At 38.3% G+C, this 23,353-nt stretch overlaps 2 protein-coding genes across 9 annotated transcripts; both read left to right on the plus strand.

The window, feature by feature from the left end:
* The first annotated feature begins 1,347 nt into the window (after positions 1-1,347).
* hsd17b7 (hydroxysteroid (17-beta) dehydrogenase 7) lies at positions 1,348-11,698 on the plus strand. Its single transcript, XM_030132326.1, has 9 exons — positions 1,348-1,444; positions 3,361-3,567; positions 3,698-3,790; positions 5,849-5,963; positions 9,347-9,541; positions 9,628-9,741; positions 9,839-9,895; positions 11,161-11,259; positions 11,341-11,698. The coding sequence occupies exons 1-9, from the start codon at positions 1,410-1,412 to the stop codon at positions 11,467-11,469; spliced, it is 1,044 nt and encodes a 347-aa protein (XP_029988186.1). The 5' UTR covers positions 1,348-1,409; the 3' UTR covers positions 11,470-11,698.
* A 4,971-nt stretch (positions 11,699-16,669) lies between these two features.
* Positions 16,670-22,840, plus strand: serbp1a (SERPINE1 mRNA binding protein 1a). 8 transcript variants are annotated; one of them, XM_030132317.1, is made up of 9 exons: positions 16,670-17,043; positions 18,430-18,613; positions 19,207-19,347; positions 19,467-19,538; positions 19,852-19,926; positions 20,111-20,291; positions 21,031-21,096; positions 21,190-21,363; positions 21,507-22,840. In XM_030132317.1, exons 1-9 carry the CDS (start codon positions 16,788-16,790, stop codon positions 21,561-21,563), a joined length of 1,206 nt encoding a protein of 401 aa, XP_029988177.1. In that variant the 5' UTR covers positions 16,670-16,787; the 3' UTR covers positions 21,564-22,840. The 8 variants fall into 8 exon arrangements, with proteins under 8 accessions (XP_029988177.1, XP_029988179.1, XP_029988182.1 ...); XM_030132319.1 differs by having other exon boundaries at positions 19,470-19,538; XM_030132322.1 differs by having other exon boundaries at positions 16,671-17,043; positions 21,031-21,078.
* Positions 22,841-23,353: the final 513 nt, after the last annotated feature.

The following is a 23,353-nucleotide window of genomic DNA, read 5'->3' on the forward strand; positions in this document are numbered from 1 at the left end:
TTGAATTTTCTCTGTTTTTGATACAATAACCCTCAACTTTTGTCCAAGCTTTTATGAACATCTACATCAGGGGTGTCAAACTCATTTTCTTCCGGGGGCCACATTCAGCCCAATTTAATCTGAAGTGGGCCGCACCAGTCAAATAATAGCGTGATAAACAATAAATAATGACAACTCCAAATTGTTTTAGTGCAAAAAATAATGTTCAGTTATGCCAATATTGACATTTACAAACTATCCAAACTAAAAGGATGTGAATAACCTGAAAAAAACAGAGTTTGTTAAGAAATATAAGTACAACTGTATCAATATTATGCCTTGGCTTGTCATTTATATATATGTACAAAACATTTAGTAACAGGCAGAAAATTGTTAAAATTGTACTTATATTTCTTAACAAATTCTGTTATTGTTGTTTTAATGTTTTATTGTTATAACGTTTTTTGCACTAAAACAATTTGGTGGTGCCATTATTTATAGGTTATTATATTATTTTTGAGTTTGATGCCCAAACTTGCACTTTGCAAATTCATCCCACTGGCTGGATTGGACCCTTCAGTGGGCCGGTTTTGGCCTCTGGGCCGCATGTTTGACACCTGTGATCTACATGATAAGTGAATGAAATATAGAAAAATACATAATTTTGACTGAACCCCCCCCCCACAAAATACAGAGGATAATATTATAATAAAGGGTGATCAATCACTTAAGAAAATTTAAATATAGAGGAAAAAATAAAAATATTTTGGAACTGCCACAAAAATAACCCTGGGTCTTTATGGGTTAACAAAGTACTTTCATCATTTCTTTCCTGACTCGATCTATGCAAAGTATTTCTGCAAGTTTCATAAAGCAGTAATTGGATTGAAAATAGATTTGTATTTCTTCCCAACATGAAGCATGTGGTGATTTTTCATCAGGTCACCAAACCTTTGGTTGTCATTTACAGCCCTCTGTGTTATACTGTACACGGTGGAGGAGGCCACGGCTGCATGGATAGCTGTAAAAATGTTATTATTGCAACCCCCCCTGCCCGGGTGTGATTTGTTTAGTGTTATTACATCTTTGTATCCAAAATGTTTTTCAGCCAGAATGTTTTTATATCCATGTAAACAAAAGTTGTACATTGATAGACAGAATACAAATAAACTTTAACAGGGAATTCAATCTATTTGAGAGTGTGTGTATAATTTATTCATCTGGAACTCCTGAATGTTTCATGTCCTGTGGGCTGTCCTTGGAGCTGAGCTGACTGTTACCATCATCTCATTGGCTGAGAACTGCTGTGTTGTCCAATCACAGCCTGCAGGTGGAGCACAGAATGCATTACACACAGGAAGTGTTCTGAATTCACTCATTGGACTAGTTTTCAAGCGTTTTGTAGAGGTGTAGCTGTTTGGACCAGAAGGATGAATAAGGTGGTTTTGGTAACAGGAGCCAATAGGTAATAACTATATTTACTGTTCTCATTATAAACCTCCAGTCTGGATTTATGTGTAAAGGATGTGAGACTTTAAAAAGAGTTTGAAACTTTTAATTCAGATCTGATCAAATAAATAGCAGTCTAGTAGAGAAGTAGAGATTACACTGACATTACAGGATTATATAATTATTTCTAGTTCAGTATTTATTTGGAGCTTTTGTCAAGGCACTCCTGAGCGCTTCACTGTTATGTAACATTCAATGCTTATGCTGTAGGTGGATTAACCCTTTCATGCACAGTGGTCACTACAGTAGACAGTTCTCCAGCTGTTCTCTTGTATATTCATGGATTTTGTTGTTTTAGTTCCATATCAGCCAACACAGTGAACACTTATGCACCATGCCGTGCACTGACATTCATACCAGTACTGGAACTTTGCTGTTCTTGATAAACCTGATCTGCATTAACATGTTTGACTGTAAATCAATTACTAATTGTTATTCGACTGTAAATAACAGTTTTCTTAAACACAAAGGGTTTTTTTTCTATATTATCTCCATGAAGTGAGTAATAACTAGTATTAGAGTAGGGTAAAATGTGAGACAAAACATCAGATTAGCTGCATCAAAAATGTTTTTATTTCATACTTTTCACACAGGATATCACTTTCTGATATTGTGTTTTAACCCTCTGGTATCCCATCCAGCAAGGTCCTTACTAAGCACCAAGTGTGCCTTTTTGGCACACGTGTGGAATAATGTCAAAAAAAATTTCATACAATTTGTTTTTAATTCTTTTACACTTTTTTCTATTTCATCAACTTGAAATAGAAATACCAAATACTCAATAATTGTCAAATTTTTTAACCCTTTAAATGCCATGTTTGTAATGTAAACAAACCATTTTTTTGGATGCAGAAAACACACAAAAACATTTTTTTTTCAATATACTACATAAAAAGTGGATCACATATTATTTGATTTTCGCAGCCTGGCATATGTCAATGATTAACTCCAACATTGGTTAATTTGCATTATTATTTTTGGTGCTGGGTCAAATGTTCAAAAATACTAGCATCTGTCACCAAATGTGCCAAAAAGGCACACCTATTAATCAAACTATTAAATATTATATATTGATTTATTTTTCTGCTCTAATTTGATTTTATTTTTGTAAATCAAGGTCAGCCCTAATCATACATATCAAATAATCATTCATGTTACATTTTTTTTAACCCCTTAAATGATCTCTTTTGATCATGATGTCACTACATTTTTTGATGCAAAAAACACAAAATATGATTTTTATTTTTATTTTTCAAAATACGACATAAAAATTGAATCACATATTATTTGATTTTTGCAGCCTGGCATATGTCAGTGATTAACAGCAACATTGGTTAATTTGCATAATTATTTTTGGCGCAAGGTCAAATGTTCAAAAATACTAGCATGTCACCAAGTGTGCCAAAAAGGCACACCTATAAATCAAACTATTAAATATTATGTATTGATTTATTTTTCTGCTCTAATTTGATTTTATTTTTGTAAATCATGGTCAGCCCTAATGATACATATCAAATAATCATTAATTTTTTCCTTTTTTTTAACCCTTTAATACATGTTTCTTTGCTTCAAAATGAAACACATGGTGTCCAAATGAGTGGACATTTTTGCAACTCCATGAATAATAGGTTCATTAAAAAAAAAAAAATCAATCACATTGTTTTTTTTATGCCTAAAGAGGAATAAAGACACTCAGACTAATCTTGACTAAGGATCTCATAATTCATGCATGAAAAGGTTAAAACACATCCCTTTGGCCACTTGTACATAGTATTGTTTTTGATCAGTGGTGTGACAGTGCAGTGTGTGTGTGTGTGTGTGTGTGTGTGTGTGTGTGTGTGTGTGTGTGTGTGTGTGTGTGTGTTCCTGCAGTGGCATTGGTCTGGCCCTCTGTGAGCGTCTGCTGTCTGAGGACACAGGGGGGCTCCAGCTGTGTTTAGCCTGCAGGAACATGTGCAGGGCTCAGGCCGCCCGCTCGGCCCTGCTCACCTCTCACCCCACGGCCCGCGTGGCTCTGCTGCAGATGGACACCAGCAGCATCTCCTCAGTCCTCAGCGCCGCACAGGAGGTCAGACTCAGGTGAGAAGATAACTTACTGCACACCGGGAGTCAAATGCACATTTACATATCTACAATCAGAACTAGAGCTTCCATCTCTTTGAACAAACCACTGAATAAATGATCTTGTCATTGTGATGGTGAGCTGCAGGTATAACAGACTGGACTACCTCTACCTGAACGCAGGCATCATGCCAAACCCACAGTTTGACGTACAAGCTTTTTTCAAAGGCCTCTTCTCCAGGTACGTAGTTGATTGTAGACGTATACTGAATATGTACAAAACACTGGAAATATTGTTTAACCCTCCTATTATCCTCAAATATTACTAACACCTTTACCCTAGGGGACAATCTGACCCCAGGATATTTGCCTCCAGAAAATGATTTATGTAAAATTGTTGACCAAGTTTTTGTGTCTAGCACTGAAATATAATTTTAATTCAGATGTTGAAGTTTTAGGATGAATTGTTTTATTAGTTAGTAGTTAATGTTTTAACATAAGATTCATATGTTTAATTTATTTTATTTTAATAACATTAGTGATGAGTTCTTTGTGACCAGATTTATGTTTTACCCTGTTCTAGTTTAAATAGTTGGTCAGTATGTTAAGCTTGTTAAGATAGAAAACATCTGTATGCATAGGAGTTGATTATCTTCTGTTCTTCCTTTAGATACACGTCTAAACACACACACATTCACACACATAGTATTGTCACACATAGGTGATAAGAAGTAAACTTATTGTTGGTGTAAGTTTACTTAGAGTTGAGGCCCCACCTCTGCTTGATCTAGTTAGATAACGCTAAGTTAACCCTTTCATGCATGAATTATGAGAACCTTCGTCAAGATTTTTTGTCAAGAGTGTTTTTATTCCTCCTTAGGCATGAAAAAAGCAATGGGATCAAGTTAGTTTTTTTTTTTCATGTAGTTACAAAAATGTCCACTCGGTTACACTATGCGTTTAATTTTTGAAGTAAATAAACATGTATTTTAAACCCAATAGGGTCAAAACACAGTAATATCCTGTCAGAGAGGGAACTGTAATTGACTGCCATTCCAACATTTATTTCAATATAAAATAGCTCCTCATTTTGGATAATCCCTTATGGTCCAACTAAAGCAAAAATGAATCTAAAAGTAAAAATGTGGGTCATTTAGCAACACTAATCTGTCAGATTGTCTGTAAAATGTCCCGTCAGAGAGATTTTGAATACTGTGTTTTGACCCAATAGCAGAAAGTCATATGAAAACTATGAAATTAAGACATTTTTAATGCTGCTAATCTGATGTTTTCTCACATTTTAACATATTCTAATACTAGTTATTATGCACGTCATGTAGATAATATGCAAAAAAAAACCTTTTTGTTTAAAAAAAAAACAACAAAAAACTGTTAATGATAGTCTAACAATTAACAATTGATTTACACTAAAATATGTTACTGCAGATCAGGTTTATCAAGAACAGCATAGTTATATTAATTGTATGAATCACAGTGTATGGGATGGTGCATAGGTGTCCACTGTGTTGGCTGATACGGAACTAAAACATCAAAATCCATGAATATACAAGAGAACAGCTGGAGAATAACGGTCCACTGTAGTGACCACTATACATGAAAGGGTTAAAGACCAACCCATTTGTACGGGTGAGCCCGCCCATAGGGAGATAAATGTACAATCCATCTTATGTTCTGGGCTCATTGTTCTTTGAATCCTCAGTGCTGAGTGTCCATGTTATTTGTGATCTGAATAAATTTTGTCAACTTTGAGACCGAGCCGAACCCAGACTCATCCCTAGAGCTTCCAACAAAAGAACGCATTAACAGCACTTAATAAATACATAAATAACCCAGCTGATGATAATTTTAGAGGGGAGGCATGTGTAGACGTGGATGTGATCATCTCACAGGCCTACATTGGCTTCCTCATTTTGGCAGGAGTTCACAAGCCCAGTTGTTTCCCACATGCCCACGCCACGAGAAGTATCAACGTTTTAAGCAGATGAAACAGTGTGGAATCAAACTGACCCCAGAAGAACTCCAGTGTGGGCAATATGTGTTCAGCACATTGAAAAAATATCATCGTGATGATTTAATAGTTAGTCGGTTGTTCCCATCAAATGAGGAAAAGTCGTGAAATATGAAGCAAAAAAAAAAGTCTATTATTTTTTGAATGAGAAACATTGAATGTGGTCAGTTTGGCCCCAAGGATAATACAAGGGTTAATTATATTTTTTAATTTCTCATATTGATTTATCCTCTCCTTTGATGCTTACATTTCTGTCATCTTTTACCACAGTAAAATCATTACCATGTTTGCTACCGGAGAGGGGATTTTGACCCAGAAGGACAGTGTCACCCCTGATGGCCTGCAGGAAGTTTTTGCAACCAACCTCTTTGGTCACTTCTTATTAGTGAGTCACTTCTTATTTATCTACAAAATGATATTACATGTATTACACATCCAGCACATAGAATTTGTTTCTGCAGGCAGACCCATTATTTCTGAATTGTTTACCCTCAGCGAAATAAATATCAGTGACACTGGATCTGTATGTAACTTAGCAACAATGCGCATTAAAAATTAATGGTGAGATCTGTCCTAGCCTTAAGGTCACTGAAGACAGTATTCTGCTTACAGTGTGTTTACTGATGGATTATGATTAAATTGTCTTCAGAGGGAAAACTACTGAGAAGGTCTGTAAAGATGTTCTAGTTATATATCCAGTATCTCTGTTGATACTGAATAAGAACACATTTACTGCTTAATGGTGCACCTCCAATAAGACAATGATAAGACAATGTGAAAATGCTAATTAACAAAGAAAACAACTGTATTAAAATGTGCTTTCACTTGTATTTCACTGTAGATGGTATGAACATTTTATATTTCATGTCTGGTCATCTCAGACGCATCTATACGTGACAGTCAGGATACAACCCATCCAAGAAAAAGTTATAAAGCATTTACTAATTTACCACTGTTAATGTTTCTTTTAACAACATTTAAAAGACATCAGGGACAGAAGACAGCAAATAATGAAGTGTTTCAGGTGAAATTTTGTCCAGTTCGTCCTGTAAAGTCATAAGATGTGCAGCTGTATGGGGTCAAACGGGGACTGCAGGCAGACTAGTCCAGCACCGGCACCCTCTTCTTCCTCAGCCAGGCCTTTGTAATGTTTTAGAATTTGGTTTTGCACTGTTTTGTTGCAATATACATGGAAAAGTTGTCATTTTGAAGCAGTGTGTGTTCCTCCAAAATCTCAGTGTACCTGTAAAGTGACAAGGGCTCTGTCATGACCCTAGACCACAGGTGTCAAACATGCGGCCCGGGGGCCAAAACCGGCCCACTGAGGGGTCCAATCTGGCCCGTGGAATGAATTTGCAAAGTGTAAGTTAGGGCATCAAACTCAAAAATAATATCATAATAACCTGTAAATAATGACAACACCAAATTGTTTTAGTGGAAAAAATAATATTCAATTATAGAAATGTTTACATTTACAAACTATCCAAACAAAAAGGATGTGAATAACCTGCAAAAAACAGAATTTGTTAAGAAATATAAGTACAATTTTAACAATTTTCTGCCTATTACTAAATGTTTTGTACATACTGTATGTATAAATGGTAAGTCGAGGCATAATATTGATACAATTGTACTTATATTTCTTAACAAACTCTGTTTTTTTCAGGTTATTCACATCCTTTTATTTTGGATAGTTTGTAAATGCAAATATTGGCATAACTGAACGTTATTTTTTGCACTAAAACAATTTGGAGTTGTCATTATCTATTGGCTATCATGCTATTATTCGACTGGTCCGGCCCACTTCAGATTAAATTGGGCTGAATGCGGCCCCCGGAAGAAAATGAGTTTGACACCCTTGCCCTAGACCATGACGGACCATGAATTCTAGACTTGGTAACAGTCTGGATTTGGATGGTTTGGCCCAGAACACACACATTCATATCCTCTAAAAAAACAAAAAGAAAAAAAACACCTTCAAACACCTGGATACTGATTCATCTGAGCACATGTTTCCACTGAGTGAACTGGTCCATCACAGATGCCTCAAAGGCCACAGAAGTCTGCAACGCTTTTGGACATTTTGGCTTTTATGGATTGAATTCTGTACTGAGGTGCTTGACAGGTATTTTCTACAGCAGTTCTGAGGTTGTGGTTGTGTAACTGATAGAATGTGGATCTATATAATCCCATAAATGACAGTGTATGTGCTGTCGTGCCTTGCTCTTTACACACTCATACATTCACATTCCCTGAATCATTTCATTCTTTATTAATAATAATGGATTAGATTTCAATAGCACTTTTCAAGGACAAGCACCCAAAGCCCTTTACATTATTGATCCATTATTCATTCGCAGTCACATTCACACTGGTGGTGTTAAACTATATTTGTAGCCACAGGCTGCCCTGGGGCAGGCTGACAGAAGCATAGCTACCAATATGCACCAAACAGCCCCTCCGACCACCACCAAACATTCATACACCAGTGTGAGTGATATTTGAGGCAAGGTGGGTGAAGTATCTTACCCAAGGACACAACGGCACATGAATAGGACAGAGCAGCATTCAAACCATATTATTATTCTGCAAGGTAGTAGATGAAATATTCAAAACTCCATCTTTCTTTGAGGAATTTTATTTCATTACTTTTCTCACAGATTTGTTGAATAACTGGCCTTGGAACCATATTTAGAATGAAGACAGACTGATTTTCCTGGAACCAAAGGACATTTCTCTTAGGGATCAATCAAGTTTATCTGAATCTGAATCTTTTCTCCTAAAGCACTAGACTTTTCCTGGATGCTGCTTTTATATCAAATCATGATTACAATCACTTGTTTCAAATCACTTTGTTATTTCAGTATTTTAACTCAATATTAGTCCGACCTTTCCTCTTTTCCAACGTTTCTTGAATGTGTTGCAGCCTGAATGTGAGGAATGGATGTATACTTACAAATGGAATGAAACTGACCAGACAGCACATGATATATGTTGTGTTCATACTGTCTATTATGAAACAATAATATCCTGCTTTTTTTAATTTAGACTTTTCATAGACAGATAGATGGATAGACAGCCAGCCAGCCAGCCAGATAGATAGATAGATAGATAGATAGATAGATAGATAGGTAGATAGATAGATAGATAGATAGATAGATAGATAGATAGATAGATAGATAGATAGATAGATAGATAGATAGATAGATAGATAGATAGATAGATAGATAGATAGATAGATAGATAGATAGATAGATAGATAGATAGATAGATAGATAGATAGATAGATAGATAGATAGATAGATAGATAGATAGATCTTTATTGATCCCAGGTCTTATCCCATGCACATCCCAAATCTGCATGCATAAGGTCGTGCAAATAAACAATACAAAAAATAATAATAGTATTAAGTAATAAAACTCTATAAGTTGTAGACATATTAACATAAGAAGTATAAGTGCAGTATGTCAGACTGTAGAACTTGAAATTTATTTTTTCTACTTCTGTTTCTTTTGTGGTTGTAATCTATATGAAGACGTAGTGCATGACTAAAGGCAGTATGAAATTGCCGCCCTTGCATAAATTCTACACCTTTTATATCAAAAATAGTGACTATCCTTGACAAATAAACCTGTAAAGTGCTCATCTGCTTCTGACACAACTATATTAAGATTATAGATTACATTTTTCAGAAACCACCTGTATTCTGTGATGTTTATGTGAAGTGTGACTACTGTCCTGTACTGGTCCCTTGTGGTCTTGCCCAGGTCAGGGAGCTGGAGCCAGTCCTGTGCCAAGCAGGCCAGACGTCGCAGCTGATCTGGACCTCTTCCAGTAACGCTCACCGCTCAGCTTTTGACCTTGAAGACATTCAACACCAGAGAGGCTCCCAACCCTACAGCTCCTCCAAATACGCCTCTGACCTGCTCAGCCTGGCGCTCAACACACACTACAACAAACAGGTCAGCTACTGCATGCCATTCATCTGCGGGGTCATCTTTACCTCTGAAAGTCTAGACTCAGATCCAGCTGTCGTTGTGCTTTCTAGGGTTTGTACTCCTCTGTGATTTGTCCCGGTTTTGTGATGACAAACCTGACGTATGGCATCCTGCCCTCTTTCCCAGCCTTCCTCTGGACATTGCTCATGCCTGTCTTTTGGCTTGTGAGTCCAACCTACAACCAAATGTTCAGTTCGTGCTGTTTGTCTGTAGCTCCACTGAGCATTGCTTAATCGGCTGTTCTTTTCTTTATGACGACAGATAAGAATGTTCACCAATACTTTCACCCTGATGCCTTATAACGGAGCCGAAGCCCTGGTTGGTAAAACTCTCACCCCTTTACATACTACCATAAAACAAATTCTTCTAATGATACTGGCTTTGTTACCCCGCCCCCTGAAGGGGAGGCAAGGGGTATTGTTTTTAGTTTGGTTTGTTTCTTTGTTTGTTAACACTTTAGCGCCAAAACTGTTGGTTGAATTCATACCAAACTGGGTTTATAGATTGCCGGTGACCCAGAATATATCTCATTACATTTTGAGAAAAGTAGGTCAAAGTTCAATTTTTTTTATGAATATTTAAAATCTATTTTTTCTCCCATTTACTTATAATGGGCGAAATTTCAAATGTCTATAAAAACATCAATTTTGTTTCAATTTACTTCAGACTTGGCACACATATAGAGGCAAGTGATATGCTGACATCAGCACATACATGGACAGGATGACATCAGCTGGATCGATGCCAAAATAAGCTACAATACATGCGAGGGGTGGGGTTTGTGGTGCCTGGAACCACTTGTATTAATAGAGTATTTTAATATGTATATTTGGTATAGACAGACAGACAGACAGACAGATCAGTTGGTATCACTGGTTAGTTTAACTGACTGTTGCTACGGAAACAAAAGCATTAGTTAGTTAGATAGCTAGATAGATAGACAGATAGACAGAGACAGACAGACAGACAGACAGATAGACAGATAGATAGATAGATAGATAGATAGATAGATAGATAGATAGATAGATAGATAGATAGATAGATAGATAGATAGATAGATAGATAGATAGATAGATAGATGTGCAATAGGAACAATAGCAGTTTTTAAATGTGCAATAGGAATAATAGTAGTTTTTATATATTTATTCTTCTTTTAACTGTATTTATTGTCTTTTATGCCTTTTTATATGTTTACACTTCTTTTTTGCACTGTGGGTGGGAAGTACCACACCAATTTCATTGCTTGCTTTTTGCACAATGACAATAAAGGCTATTCTATTCTATTCTATTAGATCAGTTGGTATCACTGGTTAGTTTAACTGACTGTTGCTATGGAAACAAAAGCATTAGATAGATAGATAGATAGATAGATAGATAGATAGATAGATAGATAGATAGATAGATAGATAGATAGATAGATAGATAGATAGATAGATAGATAGATAGATAGATAATTTTGTTCTTGTATTGATAATTTCTTTCCTGCTACTTTTTATTATACTTGAATGGAGCGGCTGTAACCACCAATAATTCCCCTCTGGAAATTATCAAGTATTCTGATTCTGATTCTGATTCTCTTGTAGTTTTGGCTGTTCAAACAAAAGCCAGAATCACTGGACCCACAAGCCAAGTACCACAGCTTAACATCTGGACTGGGCCACACATACACACAACCACGAAAGGTAAGGCCAGGCATACTACTGAACACAAACAGTTTAAGACAGTTAATGTGTTTATTAGTGCTTATTTGTCTCTTTTTCCAGATGGATATCGATTTGGAAACATCACAAGCATTGTATGAGAAACTACTGCAACTAGAAAGTGAAGTTAGGAAGAAACACAAAGCATCCCAGCATGTCCACTGTAGTCCTGCAGGACCCGGATCATGTTGACATATCACAGAGAGTTTTGTGTTAACTGGGGAAGTCTGGCACACTGGCAGAAACCGATCCTCTGGCTGAAACACATCCTGGAATCAAAGACCAAGTTTGAAGTGTGGTTTTCTCTTTTCCTATTGTTTACATCAGGAGGAAAATAAAGTGTCTGCTTAACTCTGTCCTGGAATGGTGCATGTTGTTGTAGTTTTGAAGAAAGTTAAATAAACCCAAGTATGTCCTGGTCCACTTTTCTCCACTTCTTCTCCACTCAGTCTATAAAGATGTGATATTGTAAGAAGGTTCATACCGTCTGTGATGAGCTGTCTTCAATCTGGTTGGTAATGCCCTGATCCTCTCGACAGAATTCAGTGCAGTCGGATAACAGACTGTCAGTGTCATCCCAGAAGTTTATGTATGTGCTGTGTGGGGGTCCCTGGGCGGTGTACGGAGGAGCGGGAGGATGCGCGGTGCATCTGACATTTCTCCCATGAGGATCCGGGGCGCACACCCAGCATCCGTCCCCGGGCTCCGCTGCGTGTTTGCCGGTGTCTCGCTCCTCCTCTGCCCCGCTCAGTTTCGGGTTACAAAAAGCCCAAACCATCCCGCAGAAATAGACGAAAAACGTGCCCATAACCATGACCATGAGCGCGTAGGACTCGATCATGGCTTTGGTGACCGGAGAAGTCATGTCTGGAAGATGTAGAGGAGGTGATGATGAGGGGATGCGTTTCCACAGTGGGTGTAAGAGCGACTGTGGGTGCGCGTGTCATATCCATATCAGTACCGCGAGAGACAGTCACAATGGGAACACTAGAAGGGCACGCGGACCTCCGACACACTCACTCCTCTACACTTCCACACTGCTACCACATAAACACACACATTATGATCCACTGGAAGTTTTACACCTTTTGTTAATTTGTATCAGGGGTAAGTGAGCCATTATTACATCATGTCTTGTATCAATATTACAGATGTGAAGTGAGTTACAAAACAAACAAAAAAAAAAAAAAAAAAAATAGTATGATTGTTGGCTTAACAGACTGTTACTATGGAAACAAATGCATTAGTCCTTATTTGATCAGTTGGCATCACTGGTTAGTTTAACTGGCTGTTACTATGGAAACAAAACCAATAGTCTGTATTTGTCAGTTGGTGTCACTGGTTAGTTTAACTGACTTACCATGGAAACAAAAACACTAGTCCTTATTTGATCAGTTGGTATCACTGGTTAGTTTAACTCATTGTTACTATGGAAACAAAAGCATTAGTCCTTATTTGATCAGCTGGTATCACTGGTTAGTTTAACTCACTGTTACTATGGAAACAAAAGCATTAGTCCTTATTTGATCAGTTGGTATCATTGGTTAGTTTAACTGGCTGTTACTATGGAAACAAAACCAATAGTCTGTATTTGTCAGTTGGTGTCACTGGTTAGTTTAACTGGCTGTTATCATGGAAACAAAAGCACTAGTCCTTATTTGATCAGTTGGCATCACTGGTTAGTTTAACTGACTGTTACCATGGAAACAAAAGTATTAGTCCTTATTTGATCAGTTGGCATCACTGGTTAGTTTAACTGACTGTTACCATGGAAACAAAAGCATAGTCCTTATTTGATCAGTTGGCATCACTGGTTAGTTTAACTGGCTGTTACTATGGAAACAAAACCAATAATCTGTATTTGTCAGTTGGTGTCACTGGTTAGTTTAACTGGCTGTTACCATGGAAACAAAAGCATTAGTCCTTATTTGATCAGTTGGCATCATCGGATTCCAGATTTGTATGTTTGTTTGTTTTTTCTTTTTATTGTATTTTATTTTATATATTTGTCTAGCCAAAACTGTTTTTTAATAAGATAGACTTTGTTATTATTTCAAGGTAAATATCATAAAACAATGATTCATCGAATTCAGTCATCATTTAATGTTTTCTGTGAGGCAAGTTGTGGTACACTGTGAAATATGACAAGTTGATCTTACTTAATCAAATCTCGGAAACCAGTTGCACTCAAAAAAGGCAAGTAAGCATGATCATTAGTCTTAAGTTCAGTTTACTTCATATCTACTAGTTAAGTTTATTTATTTTAAAAATATCAAGTATAAATAAAATGATCTAAGTGTACACAACTTAAATAACTGAAGAAAGCACAATAAAGAATGATCAGTTTGCAGGGTTATTTTTTATTCAAACACAATACTGTAACAGCAACACACATAAATGAAAGCATTACATGGATAACTTTATACAGTTATGCACAGAGGCAGAAAAGGAAATAGGACATTTAAATAGCTTGAATCTAACTTGGAATGGATCTCTATTTAGTTTTGGGTTTTTCTTTTTCACAAAACTCTTGTCATGAAAGATGACAGAGAAAAGCCTTTTCTAAGGGAGAGACCAAGAGATTGAAAGTAAGTAGGATTTCCATACTAGAATGAGCAAGGCCACACTGACTCATGGTGTTTCACACCGCTCCAAGAACAGGTGTTCTGGTTGATTACACCTTCAACCACATTGGCAGAGGAGCTTAAGCACACCTGTGGAACCTGATTACTCTGTGAACTTAAAGTAAGGAACCTTGACCTGTAAAGCAGCAGTTCAAACCAGTGTGTTCATGCACATTACAGCACAACACTGTAGCATGTGTCTGTTAACTTCTCAGATGTAAACAAACACATGCTACAGTGCTGAAACCCCAGAAGTTCTGGGGTTTCTGAGAATCCTTACATTTCTTTCCATCTAAAATTACCTTCCACATTGCCTCAGTAAAACTCCAGTGTTCTCTCCTGCTCATTGACAGTCATTAACTAAGTGCCCCGTGTTGTCTTCTTCTGTGGCATTTTTGACGGTTGGCAAACTTCCTTAAAGGCGCTTAAAGTAGTAAATTAATGCCACCAACTGGACTGGAGTATGACTCAAGAGGATGTTCAATGCATGAACATAAAGTTTCTTGTCCAGTTTTCTCAGACGAACTTAGTTTTATACTTCTTTAGGAGAAAATGTGCAAATACTCAAAGTACATGAGTTAGTTTAACAAGATAGTGAGAAATAAGTAAAATATGCAAATATGATTGAAGCAATTGCAAGTATTACCTTTTAAAGTGTACACAACAGAACATACAGTTAGGCCCAGAAATATTTGGACAGTAACACAATCATCATGATTTGGGCTCTGCTTGACATGACATTGGATTTGAAATTAAATAACTAACATGATGTTGAAGTACAGACATTCAGCTTTAATTCAAGGGGCTGAACTGAAATATCCAAACATTTAGGAATTGTGACCATTTTCATACAAAGTCTCCCAATTTCAGGGGCTAAAAAGTATTTGGACACATTAACATTATCATGTATAAAATGTTCATTTTAATACTTTGCTGAGAAGTCTTTGCAGGCAATGACTGCCTGAAGTTTGGAAACCATGGACGTCACCAAACAGTCTCCTTCTTTATGATGGTTTGCCAGGTCTTTACTGTGGCTGTCTACAGTGATCTGTGGGTCTTTCCTGCCTTAAATTTTGCCTTGAGCAAGTGAAATAGATGATTGGGTTGAGATGCAGAGATTCACTCAGACATTGCAGAATATTCTACTTCTTTGCCTTAAAAAAGTTCTGGGTCGCTTTTGCAGTATGTTTTGAGTCATTGTCCATCTGTACTGTGAAGTGCTGTCCAGTTAACTTGACTGCATTTGGCTGCATCTAAGCAGAAATCATATCTCTCCTTCAAGATTTATGAAAATCGATGCAATAGACATAGGAGACAAATAGGAATAATCATGTAAGTGATTTCATAAGCTGACCTTTTACTTTTCTTATGACCCCACTCTTCACATTAAATTGGACTGACCAGCAACAGTCATCTTATTGTGTATGTTCCCATTTGACCTAAAACAACCTCACCCATAAATATCACATCATTTTAATTGGGTGCTCCAAGTTTTGTATAATATTAAAAAACTAAGACTGAACAGCTGAAGCCTTTAGTGATAGCACTGACATGTAAAATCCTCCCAAATCTTTGCAGAAGTGAAAAAGTCTGAAATTAAATGCACAAATTAAGCACTCCCAAAAGCTCATTCAAGTTGTGTCCAAAAGATGTGTTGGTATGCTGTCTATATGAATACCTCTATGACCTTAGAACAAGGCAAGAGTTGGTTGAAGTAACTTTCTCCATTTGTCTCTGACAGTCTGATAGTGTTGTTTCCCAACAGGTCCTTCCATCAGCCGTTAGGGTTTAATGTTCTTTATAAGGTCAAACACCAGCAGCATCAACTCCCAGAATATTATCAGTGATCAATGACAGATACTTTTGTTGTGTTTCTGTCGGTGTTCATGAGATTTAACAGACGTTTAATATTAAAGGTGTTGAGTGATTATAAATGCTACAAAGAAGTTCTATAGTGCAAACCTCCAGCACAAGCCTGAACCTAGAACCACAAGCGTTTGATGTGTTGTTGTTTTTTTTTTGTTTTTTGTTTTTTTTTTTACTGTTTATCATGTTAACAGTAATAGGCCATTGGTACTATGTAATAGTGTGCTGTTACAAAGTGCCAAATATAATAAGTAACTGAAAAACTAGGTGTTATAATTTCCAGCACCTGATGGCTTCATTATAAACATCTACTGTGGCAATTACACATTAACTTCCCCCTTGTGCATCTTATTTCAGCCAGTCACATGGTAATGTTTCTTAAAGCTTATTTTCCAAAGTTTAAAAATAGCTAATGAAGCAGTAATGCCACATGAAAACTCAGCTGACTTTTCTGACCAGCTTTGGTTGGTATGCAAACCTATTATAAATAAAGCATGTCAATGTAGGATGTTCTGCAATAACCATTTGATAAATCTGCAAATGAAAGACTACTTGTATCTTGCCTTGTAACTCCATGATCAGTAAGTTTATTCGGGGATGTACCTGTTCTGAATTCTAAAAGTTTGTTAAAGTATTATGGCATTATAAAATTGAGGCGACAGAGCAGCTGTGCACTTTTAAGCTTTAAAACAGATGAACTGTATGAGTTAGTTTCTCTGAGGACTCCAAACAAGTGTGTGCATCACAGCACCCATGCTTAGCTAAACAGACTGACAACAGTAGGGAGATGTGCATTGTGGGTAGTGTGGTTTTTCGCTGAAAGGTTCGTTATCTACGCTCACGACATGTCACTTCTAAATGAACTACACGCCCCACCCGCGCCATCTCTGAGTTCCCGGATGTCTATCACACCGGAAGAGAAGTAGGTCCTTTTCCCAGCCATCTTGTGGCTTCATCTAGCGAAGTGTTCGCACCAAGCCTCGTAGAATCGGAGGAAAATCCTGCTGAAGGGGCGCCATCATGCCCGGACAAATGCAAGAAGGTTTTGGCTGTGCCATAACCAATCGGTTCGACCAGTTATTTGACGATGAGTCGGATCCATTTGAACTGCTGAAGCAGGCCGAAGTGAAGAAGAAGGAGGCTGCTGTTCCTGGTGCCGCCAAGACTGCAGCCCAGGCTGCCAAGCAGCCGAAAAAGGAGTCCCAGAAAGACAGAAAGACCCCACTGACCGACAAAAAGGAGGAAACCCAGGCCCCCGTCCCTCTCAAGAAAGATGGTAAAATCATTTTGTGTGTTTCAGGTCTGAATTTCTCAGAATGTAGCCAGAGGACTTGAGGCTAACGCGCTAAGTTACGTCCACACCAGTTAGCAACCGTTCATAAGCCCCCATGGCATGAGGTCCGCATGGCTGCTATTGTGCAGCCGTGGGCTGTAATTTACTGGAACAGTCACTTCTATAGTACCGTGTGTTACATTAGAGATGTGGGGCTTAAGCTTTTCAGTGATAAACAGGTTACAGGACAACTTGTTTTGGCTCGTTTCCCCAGCGGCCTTGTAAACGAGGCTGCTGAAAGCCCGGACACTGAGCAGAAGCAGGCACACTGTTTTTAACGTCCTTTTGGTCAAACAGTACCTCTGTTTGGATATTTTTCTCGTGGAGGTATCACGCAGTTTGGACATTTTCTCGATCAGGCCCGCCTGAAGGCAAAGTATGTTGTAATCACTCTTTACACCGCGTTTAACCCGGAGTGGTCAAGAGCTTGCAAAGTTAACCTGATCGTAAAGTAGGTGCACAGATAAGTGTGTGATCCGTGCACTGGCAGAACACCAGGTGTATTTGTCGGCACACTTTAGTGAACACCGCCGCTTCTTGGGGTGACGGACCTCGTGGTTGCATTGTGGGGCGTGTTAAAGCACAACCTACTAACTGCCACTTCCCATTGGCGCACAATGCGTGCTCAGAGCATGCTGTCAACCTGCCTCAGTGCGCTACATTTCCTATCATGCTTCTGGGGATATTAATATCGTGAAGTGCAAATGTTAAAAACTTAATTATGTGATAGAGTGTGGGAACAGAGTGTGAGAGTTTAGTTGATCATTATCGGCATGTTGGCCTGGAAAGTTGACTCATATCTGCTGCCTGAGAGAAGATGAGACAGGTGCGCAGACTGTGGTGCGCCCAGCTGCTGTAGTGTGTGGAGGGTGTCTATTTTGGTAGATGGTGAATTAGGCAATGGGTGGGACTTGTGCCACAGTGGGCCATTCACAGTAATAAACCAAGAAAGGGTTTAAAGAAAATGTAGATCTTAAAACAGAGTGATCGGATCATTTAATTTAGCACTTATTTGTTAGAGTAGAATCTATTTAGTTGTGGTTCCAAACAGTTAATTCCTTGAGGGCATTCACAAAATGGTATATAGCAGTTAAGGGCCATCCTACAAACTCTACTTAAACGTTGAGATTTTAGTGCACGCTGAGGAAATTTAATGAATGGATCTTAACTACTGTTTTATAATTTTTTAATTCTGCACATTAATTAAAATCATTTGCTCCATTGAAACTGAACAATAACACTCTTCTTTCTCTTGTCTGAGGCTCAGCAGTGGGTCCTCAGCTATCAATGCTGTTTGTCCTCTAATCCTCCTGTTGTGGTCATCTGTAGGTGCCGGCATCAGGAGAATGGGCCGCAAGCCGGAGGGTGATGGCTCCAGACCCCAGGGCACCCAGGGAGAGGGGCGCCCCCCCACAGACAGAAGGCCGGCGGACAGGCGGCCCCCTCGCCGCTTCGAGAGGCCTGCTGGTGAAGCTGGCGAGAAGCCTGAGGGAGGCGAGTTCTCAGTGGAAAAGTGAGTTGAAGACTTGATTTTAATGTCATCTTTTTGATGTGCCTAACATTTATTGGCAATTAGCAGTGATCTTTCGATATTTTACAGTAGTAAGGTTATTTTTGAACATGTCTGCCCCCATAGATTTGTTCCACTGTCAGTAAAAGCCTCTTGATTAGGTGCGTGATATGTAAATGATACAATAGGCTTGTACTATACCAATGTCATGAAGTGAACAGAAAAGTAATTAGGGATGCTTGTGATTGATGATTATGAAGTTCCAGTCCAGTACTGATATTGTGAATAGCAGCTGACTGAAAGCTGTGGCCACTGGGGAAATTACATTTTGTATGGTGATAGCTAATGTTTGTCAATGTCTGTGGATCCCTGTTATTAACTGCAGTTATTTGTATGATTGTTTGTTAGGGGAAATTTCATTATTGTGGTCATTAGGCAGTGGGATCAGGACAATAGTGGTCACTGTTATAGGTGTTCCTATAATAAGGCACAGCTAGTTGTAGCCACTATACCAGCTTATTTTATATAGCCGAAACAATAGTTAGGTTCAATCTTCCAAAATAGGAGTGGTTTTTGACTAAATCTGTTCTTTTTAGACCTGCTGGCGACAGACCGATGAGAGGACGCGGTGGCGGCAGAGGAGGTCGTGGAGGAAGAGGACGCGGCATGGGTCGCAGCGATGGCTTTGATTCCAGAGGAAAGCGTGAATTTGATAGACACAGCGGCAGTGACCGATCGTAAGCACTTTTCAGTTTTTAATGTACCTTTTTTTTGTAGTACCTTATTAAGACTATTTGTATATGTTTTGTATGCCATGTATATGTTGAGATCCTGGCTAAAGCAAATGTTGTTTCAGTAGTCTGAAAGGTGAAGAGAAGCGTGGTGGAAGCGGATCTCACAACTGGGGCACTGTCAAGGACGAACTAAAGTAAGTTCACAAGTATAAAAAGTATATACTGAATTGCTATACAGTAGAGCACCGTTTTTTTTAAGAGAAGTCGTGGTAGTTAAATCGGGATTGATTATAATGAAAAATGACTATAAGTTGACAGTTTTTAAGTTTTATTCAATGCCGCTACCATCTCTACACCACTGCTTTGTTCCAAAACAGAACAAATTTATCATTAGATGTGTAAACACAAAGGGACAAATATTAAATTGCTTAGTTGTCAGTATCCAGTTTTATGCAGTACTGAATCTTAAATATTGATGAGTCCAATATTATCATTCTGTCTTCACAGTGAGCTTGACCAATCAAACCTTACTGAAGAGAACCCTGAGGGTGAGGAGCATCCACCTGCTGACTCTGAGAACAAGTAAGTTGCTGTGTGTTTAAAATTTTGTGACTAGTATGAAAAGATCAGGGTTTCTCATAATTGGTAAAAACTCTAACATTTGCAGCCTAAGATCATTCGAGAAGTCCATAGTCTTCCAATAATGAAAGAATAATTCCATATTTTATTGTATTAGTACTCACAGTGTGTTTGTTTGTGTCTGTTGAAGGGAGAATGAGGTAGAGGAAGTAAAGGAAGAAGGCCCTAAGGAAATGACTCTGGATGAATGGAAGGCCATGCAGGACAAGGAGCGGGCCAAGGTGGACTTCAACATCCGTAAGGCCAATGAGGGGGATGCTGACTGGAGCAAAGGATTTGTGCTGCACAAGTCCAAGGTGGAGGTGAGTCACAATAATAGCTTGGTTTTCTCTGCAGACATTTCATATTTTATCTATGGGCACACAAATTGAGGGCAGTGTTAAGAGTTACGCTTACAATTAAGATTGTGTAAGATAACTCATTTGAAACCTGTTCCTCTGGTTTTCTCTGATCAGGTCCTTAAGCTCAACTTAAATTAGATCGTTTGATAATGTAATGACATTAATGTGCAACACTGACATCTACACTAAAATGGAAACCCAGCCTCAATAGCAATGAACCCCTACTGTTGAGTTGTCATTGAGTAAACTGTGGGACTGCCCTGTCCTAGAGTATCATCTGTTTAATGAAATGGAAAAACTGGATGGCTGCACATCACTCATGTCAAGCTCAAGAGTACATTAAATATATACCTGCCTGAAATAATGTAAATCACTTAAGTCCTTCAAAACAAAGACTCAAAAATGATCTCTCAGTGAACACAAGTAACTGTAAATTAGTGATATGTGGCTAATACTTCTGATCTTCTCTATTTATTATTTTTATTTGTATGAAACAGGTTAGTAACAAATGAACCCAGGTCCACATGTTGAGCCAGCTTGATAAGAAATTTGACTTGTATTTTGTCCTAAGAAAGGCAGCACTCAGCTGATCATATAGTTTGATAAACTGTGTCATTGTATCGTTTAAGAGCCATTAATTGTGAGTAGAGACATGATTTTGTTCAGCATGTTTGGTTAATGTTTGTATTTTGCATTTTCTCCTCTACAGGACAAGAAAGGTGAACTGATTGACCCTGAGGTTGAAGAGCCAAAGGTAAAACCTCTGCTTTTGGTACATATTCTTTTCAGTCTCATATCATACATGTCAGCATATTAACCCAAACACATTATCACATATAAATGATTATTTTGTTTGTGGATGTAGGTAGAGGATGAACACCACTTCCGAAAGCCAGCCAATGATATTACGTCCCAGCTGGAGATCAACTTTGGAGACCTGGGCCGTCCAGGCCGTGGGCGTGGAGGACCACGTGGTGGTCGGGGTGGTCGCGGTCGCGGCGATGCCACTAGGCCGGCTCGTGGAGGAAGGACCGATAAGGTACTTACTGTTATTATTATTGTACTGAGGAGGAGAGTTGTTAATGTGAATTTAATTGTTGGCATCAATAGGCCTTGCACTAGTTTTAAGTTCTGTTGTCATTGTGACACATGTGTAAGTTGTGTGTTTAATTTTCCTCCCAGTCATCTGCGTCTGTGCCCAACGTGGACGACCCAGAGGCCTTCCCAGCCCTGGCTTAGGCCCCGGCTGCTCAAACCTACAGGAGCCTCCTGAGCACCTCCACTACGAGGCTTGCATGTTCCTGGATCCTTCAGCAAAGTGAAATGATGGAGAAGAACTGTCATTAACTGTGGCACTCAATGTGAGAACTGAGTTTTATCCAATAAAAACAAAACGAAGATGGAAAAAAAAAACAGAAAAAAAAACAAAAAAAAACAAAGAAAAGGACTTCTTGCTACTCTGGAGCAACTTATTGGTAGAGGTTTTGTACTTGGAAACAAAGTAGCAGGGATGTTTTCATACAGTATTTTTTTCAGAGGTTATGCATTGTCCATTGATAAATTTTTGTAATTGCTGCTTGAAAATATGCATTTGAAATATAAGCATAAGAAGAGTATGTTAAGCTCGGTGTGTGCCATTGCTTGCTTGCTTTAAGATAGGCAGTTGTGGAGCTCCAGCCCAAGCCCATAGGCTCTGCCACACCTGGTGTTTCTGATGAAGTTAGAGCTTCACTCATTGAGATTTAAGGATTTTCTTTTTTTCGCACTGGGGTATTGTTTTATATTTTATACAGGAGGTCTATTCTTCTACGATCTTCGGCCTGTAAATCTTAACTATTTTCATAAATTCTTTCAGAGACTGTATTTCACATGGTGCAACTAGGACATGACTTGATCTATGATCAAGAGATGCTTCCTACATTTGAATACATTGATGAAATGGCGCTTGCATCTGTATTTATTTTGTACAGAAATGTTCTAGAGGAGGAACATTAGGTCATTTTTGGGGAACACAAGGTTATTACTTTTCCTAAATTTACATTGATCGTGAGAGGTTTGTTGACAGATCAACTTGAAGGTGAAGTTTTTCCCATGTGTTCTAATTGGGTAGTGTTTCGGGTGCTGTTTCTCCCTGCCGTTTCATCTATGACAGCAAACCATGTTCAGGTCAATTAATGCCTTTTTTTTTACTTTGAAGATTAATATGGAGAGGAAGTGTTATTACACAGTCCCCTGGATTCCCTTAGACCTTTTGCGACTGTTTACACACTCCACTCATGCATCCTTTCAGATGTAAACTCAGCCCAGCTTCAGTTTGTTTCTGCAGTCTGTTCTGTGCTGATATTTTCCTTACAATGTTGACATTGCCCTGTAGCTTTCACAGTGGCACCACTGCATAATTGCTCTGAAAGAAATACAGTCGTTCATTGTGTGGAACAACTGAAGTGCTCTACAGATGTGTGAATTCTAGCCCTGCTATTAGACCTCTGTCGGTAAATAAAGATGGTCGATACATGTTTTGCATTGTGACTTTTTTTTACGAAGATCTTGATCCGGCCTATACATGTAAAGGTTTGTTAGTTTCTGGTTACAACCTCGTGACAACTGACATTACTTTCACAATGTGCACCTAGTGTTTACTAGAAAAATGTGGAAAACAAGTTTGTTAAAAGGCAACCTCCCACACTGGAGTGTCAGATCTGGCACTGAAGAAGCACATCTGCTGCCAAGGCGTATTATCACTGAAGACAACCTTCAGGAATGAGTCCAGAAGAAGACACTAAAGGTAACAGGATAGATATTTAACTGCATGTTGATGTGAATGTGTCTTCTAGCTATAACTGGCTTAAATCAGTCCAAAGTTACTACAATAAAATTACAGTATGTGGTAAGAATGTAAGAAATATCAGCTTAAATTAATCAAATGCATCTTTATTTGACAAGGAAAAAAGCTGAAAACAGTAGTTTTTAAGCAAAATAATCCAACCTTTTTCAGCACGGTGGTGTTTGTGCATGTAGCATTTAGAGTT

The sequence above is a fragment of the Sphaeramia orbicularis genome, chromosome 4 (genome assembly GCF_902148855.1).
Source record: "Sphaeramia orbicularis chromosome 4, fSphaOr1.1, whole genome shotgun sequence".
In the NCBI taxonomy this organism is placed as follows: Eukaryota; Metazoa; Chordata; class Actinopteri; order Kurtiformes; family Apogonidae; genus Sphaeramia; species Sphaeramia orbicularis.